The sequence below is a fragment of the Pseudorasbora parva genome, chromosome 9 (genome assembly GCF_024679245.1).
Source record: "Pseudorasbora parva isolate DD20220531a chromosome 9, ASM2467924v1, whole genome shotgun sequence".
Lineage (NCBI taxonomy): Eukaryota > Metazoa > Chordata > Actinopteri > Cypriniformes > Gobionidae > Pseudorasbora > Pseudorasbora parva.
Genome location: NC_090180.1, coordinates 35777001 through 35795672, shown reverse-complemented (window position 1 = coordinate 35795672; position 18672 = coordinate 35777001). Strand labels below are relative to the sequence as shown.

The 18672-nt window shown below is 38.3% G+C and overlaps 1 protein-coding gene across 1 annotated transcript in view; it reads right to left on the bottom strand.

Moving 5' to 3' along the window:
• The window catches only part of rem2 (RAS (RAD and GEM)-like GTP binding 2), a 30344-nt gene extending 17082 nt beyond the window's left edge, over positions 1-13262 (bottom strand). Inside the window, exons 1-3 of the mRNA XM_067452444.1 lie at positions 12926-13262; positions 11647-11968; positions 11007-11080 (exon numbers count right to left, since the gene is read on the bottom strand). Of these exons, the coding sequence (XP_067308545.1) occupies positions 11007-11080; positions 11647-11968; positions 12926-12937 (408 nt within the window). The 5' untranslated portion in view covers positions 12938-13262. The remainder of the gene's footprint in view (positions 1-11006; positions 11081-11646; positions 11969-12925) is intronic.
• Between the last annotated feature and the right edge of the window lie 5410 nt (positions 13263-18672).

Here is an 18672-nt window from a genome sequence, read left to right as displayed (position 1 = left end):
AATGACAATGTACAACATGAATCCATTTTCTAAACCATGTTTTTGTCTTACCCTGAATCATTATGGTCCACTTATAATAAGTGTTTATATTGGGACTATTTCAGGCCAGACTGGCAGGTACCGCTGCGGAGGAGCACAGTCCCTGCGTGACACGCCATAGACATAAACAGAGAGAAGTAGTTCTGGCTGAATGTCATATTAAATAATTCAATATAATATGAAATATTATTAAATAATCCATCCATTTTTTCAAACCACTTGTCCTATGTATGGTTGTAGGAATGAGGAAGCTTATGCTGAAGGTCCTTAGGCTGGGAGACACCCTGGACATAGAACGCATTAAGTATAAAAAATAATTTATTTAAATATGCAGGGGTGCATAAATTGGTGGTTGAGGAGATTCCCCTTTCCATCGATAAAGCATTCTGAGTACCCAGAAAAGCACTATATAAATGTAACAAATTATTTGTATTATTACAATTATTATAAGTGATTTTAATTTGTTGCTCTATAGGGGGGAAGAGGCCGGATCTGATGTTGAGACTTAACCATGTGCCGAGTTTGTTTCTGTGCACCAGAGTGAGGTCTACACCCCTGCAGACAGACACTGCAGACCATCTGTCCACACATCCCCTCCTCCCAAACACACATTGGCCCGAGATCCCACACACAGATATACAGTACACCATCCCATCTAAAAGTGCTTTCTCAGCCGCTGAACAAGCCGATTCTGCTGCTATAAACACAAAGCACACATACCTCCACAGAAATAAAAGCCTGCATTCTCTGCCAAGCACATGAACATCAAAGAAAAAAACATCTCCCTAATGAACGGTGCAAAAAGCTCACAGTCCATAATGACAATACGGGCTGAGCACACTGTACTTAAGCATAAGGCTCCCAGCAGTACACTACACACTCCGAGTAGATAAACAGATGTATACTTCACACATTTACAAACTCCACACTGCCTTGTAGGTTTTCACACACAATGGCTCCTAGTACCCAGTAAACAAAAACCATGCGAGCCACTTAGCGTCATCAATATTTCACCTCAAAGTAATCTATTAATTATAGCCAAGTCGAATAGCCTCAGTCTACCAGCTCATGACATGTCTGTCAACCACACAGTGACAGGAAATGGTAGCATCTTGTGCAGTGTTCTTGGCTAGCATCAGCTAGGTTGCTCTGGGCTATGTTTAGAATGGCAGTTCATACTGCACACTGCAGTTACTTGCATACTAGTTTATTAAATTAGCATACGTATTTACAAGTACCTACAGTGATATGCAAAGATAAACATTTAAAATAGCAGAATGCGACATTCGTTACGTTGCATGGAATGAATGCTAAAGGGCTAGTTCACCCAAAAATGACATTTCTGTCATCATTTATTCGCCCTCATGCAGTTCCAAAGAACATATGTGGCAGAATGACAGCCTCAGTCAGCATTCATTTTCATTGTATGGGAAAAAGATGCTTTGAAAGTAAACATATTTTTAATGTTCAGTCAGACAGGTTTGAAACAACAAGAGGATGAATAAATTAGGTTAATAACGTACTAAATTAAGAGAGTGTGTGTGAGTGTGTGTATTAGAAAAGGAGGTCCAATGCCCACTGCATTGCTTTATTGTGAGTCACAGTAGACACAACAATTCAGACAAATTTGGTAGATCATCTGGATATTCCGTTCAAAAAACATGTATACTACACTGTAAAAAAAAAAAAGTTACAGTCAGAAATGTTTAAGTAGAATCGACTTGGTTAAGTTATTTCAACTTAAATTATGTTAAACTGACTATAAAAAATGAGTTGCATCTTGTATAACTTATTACAAAGTTGAATTTTTTTTAACTTATTTTGATGAGTTAAAATAACAAGGAACATGGCTGGATTTATAGAGGGTACACATAAAATGCTTGTAAAAGGATCTTTAAACCCGGCAGAAACCCAGCAGAAATGGAAAAAATGAGTGTAAAAACATATGTTGTCATAACTTATTGAACATATAATTTATAAATATACTTATTATATACTTAAGTGTTGTATGCACAAAATACAATAGTTATTAAAACAATAGATAGTTTAATTAATCCAAGTTCACACTGAAAATTTAGACTGCAAATTGATTACAAGGTGAGTTTTTGTAATTGAAATAGGTGAACAGAGAGGTTAGAAAATGCTAATGCCCCCTGTGCTGGAACTCACTCATGCTGGAACGTGGAAAACAGAGCAGCGACGCGTGACGTAATTCCCATTGCCTACAATTGCTAGGGCGGGTGACGGAATGCGTCCTCGGCCTGCGTAAGGACGTTACTGACCATGTGTCAGCTATTTTAGGAAAGAGAATGACTTATTAAAGCCATTCTTCCCCCCGCTGTCACAAGCACTTCAAGTCTCACTGATCTAACTGAGGCAGTCTACACTCTGGGCGGTGTACGTGGTTGTACAGTGTGTTTGTGAGCATGTGCATTGTTTGAATGAATGCCTCTGCGTACTCCAGACTAATTGGGCTGATGTGTCAGGTGTAGATTGGGTGAACTTGGTGAATCTGCTACAGAACCAAAATAGACCTGCATCCTCTTCAGCTACTAGTGATGCAGCACTGTGTGAAAATGAGTTCATTCACTCTCTCTCGCGCTCTCTCTCGGTCTAATTCTCCATGGTTCAGTGAATGCAGCAAGTTGACAGTGAGGCAGCAGTCCGCAGAGCAGACTGCAACGTTACAGTTAACTTACTGCACCCTCTTCACTGCATCCAAATATGCTGACCCTGTTTAACAATAAGGAAAATGCTGACTCTCACAATGCTGAGTCACTTTAAACATTAATTAGTAGTGCATATATTTTGTCTTAAAAATACTCAAGGGAGTGATGCTTAAATTGATTTTTATCCCCACAGGTAGACAAAAGAAACCATTAAACCCATTGAGATTCAAACTGAAATGTTATAAACATTTAACATCTCATTTTGCTGCTGCCTGGGTCAAAGCAAACCACAAAAGTCATAAAATCACTGAATGAGCAGCTGCTGCCTCCAAAAGAGTATGCAAAACACCAAACCGGTAAGCAATAACTCAATTTGTAGCAATGTATCATGCATTTGAGTCATGTTTTGCCCATATTCTGCTGCCAATAAATAGAATTACTCTTAGCGAACCACACCATCTCCTGAGATGAGTTTCGTTTGCTTTTAGAGGTCAGTTTCAGTGTTCACATGTAAGCCAAAATGTTTTTGTACCTCTTGGAGACCCCTAAGTGTAAATACAGCCACAAATACAGTACTCCAAGCATATATAGCAGAGTGTTTTGTTTTTGCTTTTTTTGAGCATGTACTCCTACAGACCCTTCGAAAAGGCCCAGGCTACTCACCAAAATACTTCTAATATACTAGATATCATTTAGCAATTATCACTAATAATGTCCTTTTATTAAATAAAAACGTCTAGGTTACTAATGTAACCCTTGAGGGAACGGCAATGTTACATCAGACGGAACTGACTTATAGGGAACAATCAATACTGTGGGAAAAAAACAAAACAAAACTGTGCTACAGCTCCACTTGAGCCTGTTTGTCCATCACAATATTTGACAGTTCTGGGGCAAATCATGGGGAAAATAATCCCAGAAAAATACCTTTTTACTGCAGGCGTATTCATAAATTAACATCAGAAGTGATATTTCACAAAAAGTTAAACCATTTTGTTGACAGGACAATAGTTTATCACTGCAGTTATCACTGCATAGTTTATCATATTTTGTTTAAATTACAGGAATTAATTACTTAATAATCATCAAGGTACCATCATATCGGCTGTGAGCAAACCCAACTCATTCACAATCGTTTGGGGCCAGATGTTGTTTTTGAAAGATAATATTATTATGGATGCATTATACCTGATCAAGAGTGACAGTAAAGTGTTTTACATTGTTACAATTGTATTATGATTTATACAAAAATAATAAGCAGCCCAAATTGTTTGAAACATTAAATGTGCATTGTGGAATATTTATGAGGCACTATTGACAGAAATGCAATATAATATACATATGGTGGTGTCTAAAGACCTTACATAATGAACGGTTATCATCTTGGAATGAGCCATTTCTATCTGCAGACACCGCGGGTCCCCTTACAGTGAAATCGCCATTTTGCTCCGCCTTGTTTCTACAGTAGCCCTACATGGACAAACTTCTCTACAGAGCGCTAACGTTAACTACACTCTTGCAGTCTAAGACGACAACACCTTTGTCCTGTGTCGGCCACCGTATCATCTCTTTGTGCTTCGTAAGGGAAGGGTGAGGAGTGGAAAGTTGCAATTTGCTAAAATTTACATACTGCACATTTAATAATAATTTTAAAAGATTTTGAGCAGCAAATCCACCATAGAATGATTTCTGAAGGATCATGCGACACTCAAGACTGGACTAATGGCTTTTTGATTTCCATCACAGGAATGCATTACGATTTAAAATGTATTAAGAAAACGATAATAATATTTCACAATATTACTGTTTATATTGTACTTTGATCAAATAAATGCAGCATACTGCATTTATATAATGCTTTATTCTTTCTTTCAAAAGGAACTAAATGTTAAGGCATTAAATACAGAACAAAATCTTGTGATTAACCATTTAGTATTCTGACAGCCCTAATTTTACCCTATTACAGTCATGATTTTTGTTGAACAAAATCTTTCCAAGTAATCCTGGATGGGAGTCATTGTAGTAGACTACAGACAAAACAGAACACCACTAATTCACTTCGAAGCACGCAGTGCATTATTTTCTTTAATTAAATCACAGCCTTTTAATGGTTTATCGTGCATGGGAATATCAGTTTTCATTGGATTAATTGTGCAGCTCTAACCACTACTCAAATAAACCCTGAAATAAAAGATTAAGTAAGTGCATTACTGACAGACATTCTTCATGACGAGGCATCAATCAATGAGCTGCGTACAGATTGAAATCAGTGATCCGTGAAGCTATAAGGGCAGCACTGAATGTGCTCTGCATCTGTAAAATTAAAATTAATCACTGCATAGTTTATCTGAGATCCTTTTGTTTGCTATAACCACCAGTAGCTATGGCAACCGGGGAACAGGGCAGGCGGGTATAGAATGCAACGCAGTGGGTGAGGTCAGAGGTCATGTGATACAACATGCCACCAAGCATAACAGAGCCGGATGGGTAGACGGAGAAAAAGAGGAATGCTTTGAAAGAGAAAAAGGGCAGGATGGAGAAAGAGAAATGGAATGGGGGGAGTCTGGAGTTTTTCCAGCCACTGCTCTTTCCCTCTCTGCCCTGGAATAAATCCAAAACTTGCAGTCATTCTGTGAATGCAGTATCACTACTGACAAGTATTCATGCTTGTAACAAACAGCATCTGATTTAGGAGAGATCTCATGACACATAAACATCATTTGAAAAAGGTCACGTCGATTTTGCCCAGGGATTTGAATACATTTGAATATTCAACATGGCTACAAAGGCAACCTAATACCCCTGTGGTGTGTAAAACGTCTACATGCACAACCCTAGGGTATCGCATAACATGCACAGGTGTTGAATAATTTCTAGTGAGCTGTGACACACAAAAAAAGACACTAAGACAAGCATGTGCTCATGATATCGCTGCGATGCTTCTGCGTGTTCCAGGCAAAATTATCATCATATTTCAGAGTATAAACAGAGCACTGAGTGGATGATACACCCACACTTCATGCTTTGGTCTGTCATGCAAGCGGTGTGAAGGAAATACATGCATCGCACATAAAATCAAACGACAAGTTGATTTTTAACTGGTATTTAGGGCCCTGTGAATGGCCTATCTTTGAAGCAATGGTCAAACAGGTTGTAAGAGGAGAAGGTGGTTGATTAATGAAGAGTGGGATCAGAACTAGTAGAGCGGTATCAATCCCAGACAAAGATGAATGTAACCAATTCAATCACACAGATGCTTTGGGTTAGATCGTACTGCTCACAAGGGTCAACATCAAAGACAAGAGTCTGAACAAAGTCAGTAATGTCGACTGCACAAGAGGCGTGATCAACGAGCATTATTTGAATGACTCTGTATGCAATTGGATAGTTCTTCAACCAATTAGATCACAAAAGGCGTGATCAACGAGCAACGACCCATCGCTTCTCTATCTGTCATCGTGTTAAACCCACCAATGGCGCACCAGGTGGATAAGCCAGTCTGTGATTGGTTCCCACAAAAGTGTAACAGAAGCTGTAGAAATTAATGTACAGGTTTTCAGATGGAGTTGCAGGGCGAAATCAATTCACCGGCAGACCAAGCAGGGTTTACAGAGTCCACTACATGATAACATTGTGAATTTATTATTGGGTTTGACCATTTCAGAAAATCCCTAAAGTCATGGTAAGGTAGAAAGTCTTCCCAAAAATTGGATGGGAGGGTTTATTGTTTTTGAAAAAGACTTGTGCTTACAGGGTGCATTAATTTGAGAAAAAAAAAAAAAAAAAAGAGTAATAACATAATATATTACATTTTGATCATCATTTTAATGCATCTCTGCTGAACAATAGCATTCATTTCTGTATTATTTTTTTTATTGTGAATGGTATTGTATGAGTTTAACCTGTTGTTGACATTTAGCCACAGTACTTTAAGTACTGTAAATCTTTCACTTGACAATCTAGATTTGTCACATGTATGGCATGAAAATATACAATTCTGCAGTACACTGAGGCAAAAGCAGAAATCATGACAGAAGTTTAATGATACATGCCACAGTGCATTGATTCATTAGATCGGTTTATACTACTACCAAACAAGTGGCTTTTACAGTGTAAAAGTGGAGGTCATAATTCACTGTGAAATAACAAGGAACATGGCTGAATTTATAGAGGGTACACATAAAATGCTTGTAAAAGGATCTTTAAACCCGGCAGTTACACTCAGCAGAAATGGAACAAATTACGGGAAACTGAAAACAATTTGCCCTAAAGTAAACGGAAACAGAAATGACAAACAACAGACAAACCTCGGCTGGAGGGTCAACAGCCAATTTCTCTCATCTTTCTCTGCATCCACTCTCTTTGTCTCTGTTAACATCTCTATCCTTCACTCTCTGTTTTCTAAACCACTCAAAGAGGGTCTGCTCAATCAACAGATCTTTGCACTAATCATTTACATTTTTGCAATGCAATTAAATCTGTGTTAGACAGTTGAATTTTGTTCAGATGTAAATCTAGGGGTTTCATACATTTATAGGCACAGTATGTAAGATTTGTTTTATTTAAAATTTTCAAAAACCACTAGAACAATGTTATATATTTTGTTGACTTGTGTACTTACATTATCCCAAATGTTTTCAGGAATGTATAAATCCAAAGAAATAAGCCTTTTTAACCAGGACATGTCTGTGCGTCGCCTATCAATGACATAACCGCGTTACCCTCGATTTCCGAAACACCAAAGGCACTTTAATATATTATGTGTTTTATTAGACAACTGTTTGAACACATTCATCGACACAAAACTAATCAGTTGTATAGCTCAACATAGTTAGTCTTTTTCCATGAGTAGAGGGATGCCACAATTCTCAATATAATATTGAACCGTTCAGTACGGCATTCACGGTTCAATACGCGCATGTGAATTGCGTTTTTTTTTTGTTTTGGTTTTGCATTTAATTAATAATTTTTCTTCAAATTCTATCATTTGCCTCCATCCCAATATACTGAACAACATGACATACATTCACATCACACGTTAGTGGTAGAGTTATACTCACGGAACAATCACGAAAGTTCATTATTTGCAAGCGTTTTAAAGCCTTGCCGGTTAAAATTTAATTTGCGTGCTAAGCACGTTTGTAACATGTGCTTTTCCGAGCGTGCTAAATGCCTATCAAACACGTGATTACTGGACTAAGTAGTCATCTTACTGCATTAATACTGTGAAATACATACAAGGGTTACATCAACACAGTCGGTTGTGTCTAAAGTGAAAGTAAAATTGGCATGTGTCTGTATATTAAATGCATGCAGGTCTTAAATTGACAGCAGCGCAGTCTAGTGAAAATGCTGTCCCTAAAGGGAAAGTTGACCTCTAAAATTATATCATTAACTCTAATATTGTTCAAAACCTGTATTCATTTCTCGATGACAGAGTTTTCGTTTTTGAGTGAACTATCCCTTTAATGTTAATACAACAACAAAAGACAAAGAGAAAATCTATCACTGCTCTTGACTGAAAAACTAATGCAGTAGCTAAGAATCAATGTATATTTTATATGAAGTCTATGTAGTGTTTTATTTTTACATTTATTCATTTAATTTCACACATAAATGCTACTGTACAGCTCTGAGCTGCCAGTGTAAATCTTTATATTTATTTAATCTATATTATACAATACACTAGGAATGTGTACAAGGGTTTTTCAAATCTTTAAAGTAAAAGAAAGAAAGAAAAAAATAAAATAAAATTCTCCTTAACCTCTTTCTGTTCCTGTCACCTATAGAATAGCAAAAAACTGAACAGAACCAAGGTTAAAAACCGAGGTATGTACTGAACCATGGACTAACTGTATTGTTGCATACCTAGTGAGCACCATGTTTTACCCTGCCTAATATCAATCTATTGTGCCCCATAGTAGACGCACAGCGAACGCACAGAGTAGCATTATAACAGATCTTTTAACTCATTCAAATAATGAATGACAAAACAGCGTTGCGTACCAGTACCGGAAAAAGTCATAATAAAGGTGCCCCCCCCCAAAAAAAAGGCGTCATCAAGCTACGTCTTTATTTTTAATAAATTACCTCTAGCGGCGAAAAATTACATAGTGTGGCTTTGAGTGTTAAAAAGGAATAATTTACTCATCTTTGCATCATTCCAAAACTATAACATTTTATTTCAGCTGTCAGACACAATGAATATTTTTTGATAAAATGTCTGTTTTTAGTTTTTTTGTGTGTCAACAATGGAAGTCAATAGTAGCCATAAATATTCGGTTACCAAAATATCTTCTTTTGTGCTCTGCAGAAAAAAGAAAGTCATACAGGTTTGAAATGACATGAGTAAGAGTAAATGCTGAACTACCCCTTTAAATCTACACTATGTAACTATTCTGCCCGCTAGAGGTCGCCTATTCAAAACAATGGCATAGTTTGATGATGCCAGGTTTGAGTTCAGAATCTTGGGACATGTGGTCTACACATCACAGCTGGTGGAAAAGAGTCGGGAAAGGATTCGGGCAGAAATCATGTTCATGGACGCGATTATTATTGTTACTGTAGTATGAAGCAAAGCAGGACCGAATGTTGAGGAGCTGAGCAAGGCCGCTGGAGAGATTGTTGCGCAAACACACGGCTCGCGAGAAGCAGGACTTTTATTATGACAGGACAGTCACTGGCGGCATTTACGCTTTTACAGTCATGAGTATGAGGTAACGCGGTTCTGCTTATTATATCAGATACATTTAAGTGTGTTTAAAATGATGTTATTATGTTACTCTGTGCGTTCGCTCAGCAGCTGCTATGACACATGTTGGACACTGCTAAGAGTAAAGCGTTTCTACCAAATAACCCGGAAACCAAGGAAAACCGGAAACCGAGGGTAAAGCTGATATGACGCAACTGACAGCTGACAGGTTACGCCCTCAGACATCCCAGTTCCTTGATTAAAATAGCAATTTTCTCACAATTTACAAATATTTGGAAACATTTGGGATATTGTAAGAACTCAACTGAACAAAATATATAACACTGGCCTGGCGGTTTTTGGATATTTCACTGCAAAAATCCTACACAGTTCACCTTTCAGTTCTGAAGGTAACAAAATATTGAATCAACACTTACACAACACACTTAAATGTATCTGATAATGATGCTCACTTCTGTAAAATTGGGGTGTTTACTTTTTGTATTTTTACTTAATGCATTTAAGTAAATATAAATTACAGTATTATGGATTAATTATACAGCTAAATCTTAATCACCACCATAGTTCAGTAGATGTGTTGGAACCATTTCATGACAAAGAGAACGAGGGGGCAGAATCAGACATAAATTCATAAATTATGAAAAAATAGATCATGAATTATGTGCGATATGTAGCTTGGCAAACTAGTTTCAAAGTAGCTGCAGTGAAGCAAATCCCAAGGCATGCAAGCCTGCAAAAGAACCATGTTAGGTAAGCTTAGGATTTGAGACTTTAGATCAGTGAAAAATGGCATGTTGCATCAGTCGCTGTTGTCATGACAATAAGTACGAGTCTTGTTTTCTGTCAGATGAATCAACATCTATATATGTTTACGGATACACAGGAAAGGCAAGAATCACAATTCACTATATATTACGATGACATCTTCACTGCTAGTTACAATTTGAATGCTAAACATTCTATCAATGAATATCAGTGGGAAAATATCTTATTTAATGTATAAAAAGCACACCTAAGCTGAAATTACCTTTGAAATAAACTAAGGATGGAGTCTGTAAATTAAAGGATTCGTTCACTTTAAAATGACCCTACTAGCACTCAAGGTACATCCTAGGTGTATATTCTAATCATCACAATCGGAGTCCCCCAGCTCCCAAAAAAGTGCATCCATCCATCCATCCATCATAAACATACTCCACATGGCTCCAAGGGAGTTAATAAAGGCCTTCTAAAGCGAATCGATGGGCTTTTTTAAGAAAAATATCCATATTTAATACTTTATAAAGTAAAATACTAAGCTCCACCAGACTGCCTTCCGTATTCAACTTACGCAGAAAGTCAGTGAGTAAATCCGGGGGTAATTTTCATTTCAAAGTGAACTAATCCTTTAAGCTGATCAATCATAATTAATTGCAGAAGTTGAATTTTTTGGATTGGATTGGATCTTTGGGTTTATTTCTAAAATATTTCATGAATAATAATACACTCCCACCTTGCAAGCACCGAAACGAATTCCGAAAGCCAATAAATAAAAGGCAAAATAAAGAAAGATTGCTTTTATGCATTTGGGAGAGCTTTTGACTCACCTGTTTCCAACTGTCATATACTAAAATTGTGCTGTCCTCATCATCCACAGTCACTCGCCGCTGGTATCCCTCATCTGTAACACATACAAATAGATCTTTTAAAAACTGACAATGAAATCAACTGTGTACAGTTAGCATCTAAATTTATTCTTGCGGTTAAGCAGAAACTGGCAATTTCAAAGGATCAAACATAATAATATATGTGGGAAGAACACAAAAAAAGTTCAAAATTGGACTCGAGACATTGTGTAACAATAATTTAGCGCAGAATCGATGCACAAGAACACTCAACTCAGGTTTCTTTTCAAAAACCTGTCTGAGTGTCTGATTGGCTCTTTATCCTCTAGTAAATGACATGCTCTGTTTGTGAAGAAAGGGTCTGTGCAGAGGCAGTACTCTGCTGGTCCTTTCCCACCTCATTAAGACACAAGATGATGAAAGACCTGAAATAAGATGGATGCCTTCACGGCACCCACTCTGCTTTTTCCAATCAAATCCTGAGAGCCTTACACTAGTGATCTCGGGTGTCTGTGAGGTGATAAGTGTGTTTCATCCAAAAGAAAATCTAAAAATAGTACAGTCCTTGGCATCCTGACGCCTGATGCTGAGCATAAGAAAGCTGTATGAATATAATCTTTACCGGTTGCTTGGGTTTCAGAGTCTACAGAGAGTGATCTGTCTGACAGTCCAGCAAGGCAAAGTGCCAGAGAGGATTTGCCCACTCCGTTTTGACCCAGTAGTACTATCCGAAGGGGTCCGTGGTACTTCTGCTGTGGCGGTTTCGGGGAAGGCGAATCTTGGACAGTGCTGACGCTGATTTGCGGAGTCGCAGGCTCATCGTGCCCAGGCGTCCAATCGTAATCCTCGGAAACTGCCTCCTCTCGCCTCAGCTGATGCTTGATTGGCAGGGGGGTGCTGCCCCTGCGGAGCGGGGGTGCAGCCGATAGAGTTAAGCTATAACCCTGTGAAATCCGAAGACAAGAAAAAACAAATCATCAGACGAGATCAGAGACAAGGACCATCATCCAATAAAACTGAACACCAAGATGTCAGTCTGTATGATATCTAAATGAATAATGTATAAAAACAATGCAAGGGGGAGGGTTGTGAACGTGATCCTCTGGGACTAAAGGGTTGTGCACATTATAGTAAAGTGGGTCAAAACAATGAGCAGTGTGTCCATTCACATCACCTGCTTAGAAAGAGTAGCATAGCCATCCTAACAGACAAAAAAAAAAAAAGACGAGGAACACAATGAGTTTTCATAGTTTCATTGGCTTTGTCCATCTATCTCTATCAAGCAAAATCACCAAGAGAGCTCTTAAACGGTTTTCTGTTTGCTCGTATGAGAAACTAGCATCAATATTAATATGGCAATTAATCTAGCCGCAGCACTGCAGGTGTACTAGAGACCTTGCCCACCTGATCCAGTGTCAGACATGCAAGACACACATAGACAGGCAATTATAGTAATTAAAAGGAGGTCATTAATTAATCATAGACTTTATTGTGAGTAAGACAGTGAAGCAAAAAGATATAGTATGACGCTTGGGGTGAGGTAGCCCAAGGCCAGCTCTTAAGTAACAGTTACTATGAATAACAAAATTTCAATCATGAATATTTAAGTAGCATGCAAATCATTTTGAGCAATATAGTCGACTATACAATGAAGACTGATAAATATTTTTAAGCTACAGTGATTATCATGATAACCATAGCTATTTGTCTGAGATTTTATGATTGTCTCAGTAATGGAATGTTTTTAAAACACAAGCCCTCCTACATAAACAAAGTCAACAGAAAGGCTGCAGAAGAGGAGAGGGTGTGTACACACCGGCGTACATCCTAAACCTGTGAAGGACCCTACAACCCCCACACACATACATATCCACACACACGCGCACGGGAAAGCGCCTTACCTGATCCGACATCGTTCTTCAGTTCATCCGCTCTCAGTGAGACACTCAGCCGTCCATGTCATGTCACTGAGCGTCAAAAACTGCACAGGCGTCGGTGGTGATTGTTACATTACACTCGACTCATATGCCATCACATGGCTGTAGTCTGAAAAAAAAAAAACGCTCCCAATGTGACTCTAACCGCGCACAAATGCTCCCTTTTATCCCGTTGACTTAATAGTAAACATTTAATCGCTCCTCTGCGGACGGCTACGCTCCGTGCCTCCCGTATCACTGTACACCTGTCTCTATAATAGTGGCTTTTCATGAGAGCGTGTAGCCCCGCCCCCGCACCGTAGACACGCCTCTTCATTTCAGACGTTACCTGAATGCTGTCAGTCTTTCTGGCTCTCTCGGACTCTCAGATTCAGGTAAATCTATTGGCATGGCAAATAAGTATAAAAAGGTTTTTATTCTATTTATCGCTATTTTTAGTTTAAGTCCAAACTCTGCTCTGCAGAAACTCCTGGCTTGTGATTTTGTGATTGTTTATAGCAGATTATTTTGTTAAACTTGGCTTCTTTTTTAAGATTAGCTAATAGGCTATGGCATATGTGATGAGTTGAATGCTACTGTACAACCTATTTTGTGGGTGACAGCAGATCCAGGTTATCTGCAAACAATACTGGCATGTTATCAAAGTAAAATCAAATGCTGCATGCTGTTCTACTTCTTCTCTCTTTTCTACATATTGAGGACACTTTTCATAAGATTTGACCTTGATAAGTGGGCCTACTTTGTTTGAATCAACTTCACAAGACACATAAAGCTTATTCTTTGAGATATTTTTTTTTCCTCTGGTAACCCTGAATTTTTTAAGCTCTGTATGAATTATTGAGTGGTCATTAAGTTTTATTGCAGCCACATCAAGCATCATTATGTCACAGGTGGAGAGAAAACGTTTCCATGCAGGCTTTTTAATAATTCCTCTGAAGACCAATCGATGTCTGTCTCTTTGATCTTAGTTTAATTTAACTATTATTAGAGCCAAAGAAGCATCGTAGATCGAAGTTGGCCTGAATCATCTGGGGGTCTCCCACTCAAGTAACACTATATCAGTTCAAAATGGACTTTTCTTTCTGCTCAGAGCCCTTTGGTTCTCCTTCTTCTCTGCATTCCTGATTGAACATTCTGTTTTCAATGGCCACCATCCTAACCATAAATCTACTCTGCCTACAAATCTAGTTTATTTTTAAGTGTCTCGCATGTTCAGACCAAGCCCCATAATGCATATTAAATTTTTTTTGATTTTCATAATGTGTAATGGTCAGAAATTAATACAATTTGATGAATATGCTTATGCTTTAGTGGCCTAAAGTCTTGTGTCTGGTCTCATTAGATTGCTTGAACCCGAGGGATTCCAATTTTCTGCCATATTCCTTGTCCGGTATTTTTTATTTAAATGTAGGCTATATATTGCTGTGTTTATAAAACCAAAAGTGTAATAAAACCAGAGCTGGTTTTAAAAAGGCTTTGGACTTACCAACACTTTGGTGTACTGAAAGGAAGCTTGGTAGGTATCATTGCCATTGTGCCCAGTCGCCAACCGGTACCTAAGCAGTTTGGGGATAGCGCCACCTTGTGGTAAAATACATTTTAATATGATGTAATTTACAATACTTCAATTACTTCTAATTAATTTGGCCTAAAGTCATTGATTATGGTCTCTTTTTATTCCTTGGATCATAAGAAGCCAATGATTTTCTGTTTTAGAATATCAACCTGGTAACTTGTCTGACATTTTGAATCCCCCTGAAAGTCCAGTGTGACCGCGGCTTTACTCCAACCTGCAGATACCCACACTTGCAAAAGCATGTGAAATTGCATCATTAACGTAATTTACGTCATGCAGTTAGATGATCTTGGAAGTAGGGAGTTTATCACACTGAATATCTCTTACCCTGCAAGGCGGAAATGTCTATTCTTCTAACCCCTTAACCCAAGCTCTGTAAAATTCTGTGATTCTTTAAGAGCCAGAGCACTCAAGCATTGTGCTCTGTGGAGTACAGAATGAATTGTCAAAACATCCCACCGCTGTATGGCCAGATTCTCCAAGAGTGGATATCTGCAGGTTGGAGTAATGATCGCGATGAAAGGTTGGGTTGTGCTGAAAGTTAGGGCCGTGGAGAAAGGTCTCTATCACTGGCGCATTTTAAATCCACATGTACCAAATATGGCCTGGATCTGGGCGTATGTTGCTGACATACACCCAGACTATGTTGCTGTCTGGGATTACTCCAAACTGCAGCTATCCCTGTCTCAGATAATATGCAAACTACGTTTCTCCACTAGATAAGGAAACCAGCATCTCGCTAGTAAAATTTTGATGGGTAAGGGTTGCAATCAAGGTAAAGACCGTTGTGGTGACGTACATGGCATGTACAGTAAGCATGCCTGGTTTGCTTATAGTACTGGATATAGCAAATGATGACAAAAGGATTGTGATAAACAAGATAAATTGTGTGTGCTTAATTTCACGATAAGGGTGCGATTAATTGCACAAAAAAGTTTAATCTATTAAAGGGTTAGTTCACCCAAAAATGAAATTTATGCCATTATAATGACTCACCCTAATGTCGTTCCACACCCGTAAGACCACCGTTCATCTTCGGAACACAGTTTAAGATATTTTATATTAGTTTATCTAAGTGTAGGCTTACTATACTGTCCATGTCCAAAAAGGGAATAAAAACACCATCAAATTAGTTCATATGTGACATCAGTTAGTTAATTAGAATCTCTTGAAGCTTCGAAAATACATTTTGGTCCAAAAATAACAAAAACTATGACTTTATTCAGCATTGTCTTCTCTTCCGCGTTCGTTTTCAAACCTCAAATAAAGATTATAATGGTCATGAATCAGCATTGGCGATCCAAATCATGAATCAATACGCTGATTCATGACTGTGCGAATCTTTATTTTAGGTTTTAAAACAATCGCGGAAGACAAGACAATGCTGAATAAAGTCGTAGCTTTTGTTATTTTTGGACCAAAATGTATTTTCTATGCTTCAGGAGATCATAATGAACTAACTGATGTCACATATGGACTACTTTGATGATGTTTTTATTCTCTTTCTGGACATGGACAGTCTAGTATGCCTACCCTTAGATATGTTGTTGGACTAAATATAAAATATCTTAAACTGTGTTCCGAAGATGAACGGGTCTTACGGGTGTGGAACGACATTAGGTAGAGTCATTAATGACATAAATTTCATTTTTGGGTGAACTAACCCTTTAATCTCTGCATGACTTGCAGAGTATAATGCATGTTTCTCAAACTGAGAGCTGCATCCTACGAAGGCTGCATATCTCGGCTGCCACGTCATCAAAGCTCAATTTGAAGGATCCTTGGACAGCAAACTTAATTTTTCCATCCTTCATCCATCCTGTTTTGAAGGATACATCGAATGTATCATTTGCAGCCTTAAATTACCCACAATCCTTTGTGCACATTTAAATTCACAAAAATAAACTGATGGAAAAAGAGTCGGTACTGTGCTTGTCTGAGTTTATTATGAAATGTAAGACAAAAGTAATGTTTTCGGACATGAAAGCATTAATCACATTAATCACTAAACGTAAGCCACTGGGAGACTGCAGATGGTTTGTCATTCACTGTATCGCATTAAAGCTACACTATGTAACTTTTCAGTCTGCAAGAGGGCACCTATTCAAAACAAAAGCGTAGTTTGATGATGCCAAGTTTGAGCTCAGAATCTTGAGACATGTGGTCTTCACCTCACAGCCGAAAGATAGGACTCAGGCAGAAATCATGTTCATGGATGCGGTTATAAACGTTACTGTAGTATGAAGCAGAGCAGGACTGAATGTTGAGGGAGCTTAGTAAGGCCGCTGGAGCGATTTTTTTACGCAAATACGCGGCTCGCGAGCAGTGGGACTTTATTATGACGGGACAAAGTCGCCTTCTGGGAAAAAGCGTTTCTGCCAAATAAAACCGGAAACTGAGGGTAATGCAGATATTGACAGGCGACTCCCTCAGACCTTCCGGTTCCTTGGTCAAAATAGCAATTTTCTCACAATTTACAAATTGTTTGAAACATTTGGGATATTGTAAGAACTCAATTGAACAAAATATATAACACAGGCCTGGTGTTTTTGGGATATTTTACAATTTTTACAACTTTAATAGAAATTCAGTTAATATAACGATTTGTAATCTTTCCAAATACTTCCTGTGCATACATGTACTAATAATATCAATATCATTTTTGTGGTGTGACCATGGGGGCAGGAACATGTGTGACATAGCCATGCACGCTTACCAGACTGTCGGCCCCACTTTATATTAGGGGGCCTTAAGTACTATGTACTTACATCAAAAAATAAGTACAATGTACTTAATGTGTACAAACTGAATTGAAAAACACTTTTGCTAATATTGAGGTGGGATACCGGTAGAGTTAGGGACAGGTGTGGTGGTGTGGGTCAGTTTAAGGGTAGGGTTAGGTGTAAGGGAAGTGCCAAATGTGTAATTACAAATGTAACTACAGAAATGAATTACAGACGTAATAACATGCAGGTATTTTTTAAAATGTAAGTACAATGTAAAAACATGTATGTACACAATAAGTGCATTGTATGAAATGATTAATTACAATGTTAGTACATAGTAGTTAAGGCCACCTAATATAAAGTGGGTCCGACTGTCTTGTTTCATTACTGAGGAGGGCACTACAAGCCTCAGAAGGACTGGACAAGAAGGACAAACCTTCTTTTTGAGAATCGTCTCCAGCTGCCAAATTGGGTTTTAATGAAAACTGTTGTCCTTCGATAAATAATGTCTAATTCATTAAACCAGTTCTGCCTCAGAATAACGGAATTATTGTGACTGAAGAATCAACCATTAATAAACCCATCTCGGGTTGACCAAGGGTAAAGTTTATGATTGTAGTCGTCTGTCACCTATTTATTTTGTGCTTTTCTTCATCAAACACATCTGGAATTGCTTTGCAAATACATATGTATTATTATATGTCAGTCGAGATTATTCAATACAGTAGGCATCCTGAAGAGAGAAAAACATGATGCAAATAAGCTTACTGTTACCATTCTTGGAGAGCAGTGGGATTATATTTCAGATACATGTGACAGACTGCTTGTCACATTGCCAGCTCAGTGCAGCTCCACGACAGTCTACCTACCGAGATCGCCTCAGTCCGTGGTGGTGGCCTGCAGCTTCACATGATGACAATGAGGGTCGAGAGGGACAAGTGGAGCACACTGGGCTCATGTCGGAGATGAGCTTGTTAATCTGCAGTGTTAATTGCATCTCATCAGACCTCGCCGGCTCTGTGTGAGACTGAAAGGAGTTTGATGTGAGCTCTGACAACTCTAATTATTCAGTAAACCCCCCAAAATGTGACTGTTATAATTACAGTAGATAACGAGTGAGTTTAAGTGGGTACGTCTTGCGAGCGTGGTGAATGGTTGATGTTGTCAGTGTAATTGTGAGACAGATCCCCCCCATTCTCGCCGTTGTTCTCGTCAGCCTCTCTGCACTTTAACTGCGACCTCTTTGAACCGTTATTAGCTCATTGAGGTCTGGACACTGCATCAGATTAGCAAAAAAGTGTTCATTGGTCACTTGCATGGCTGGTGTTTTGCCGGTTTATGTAAGAGGGATTACAACAAAACAAACCAATATTCAGGTCAGCTTTAAAACCCACGTAAACAAACTTGTT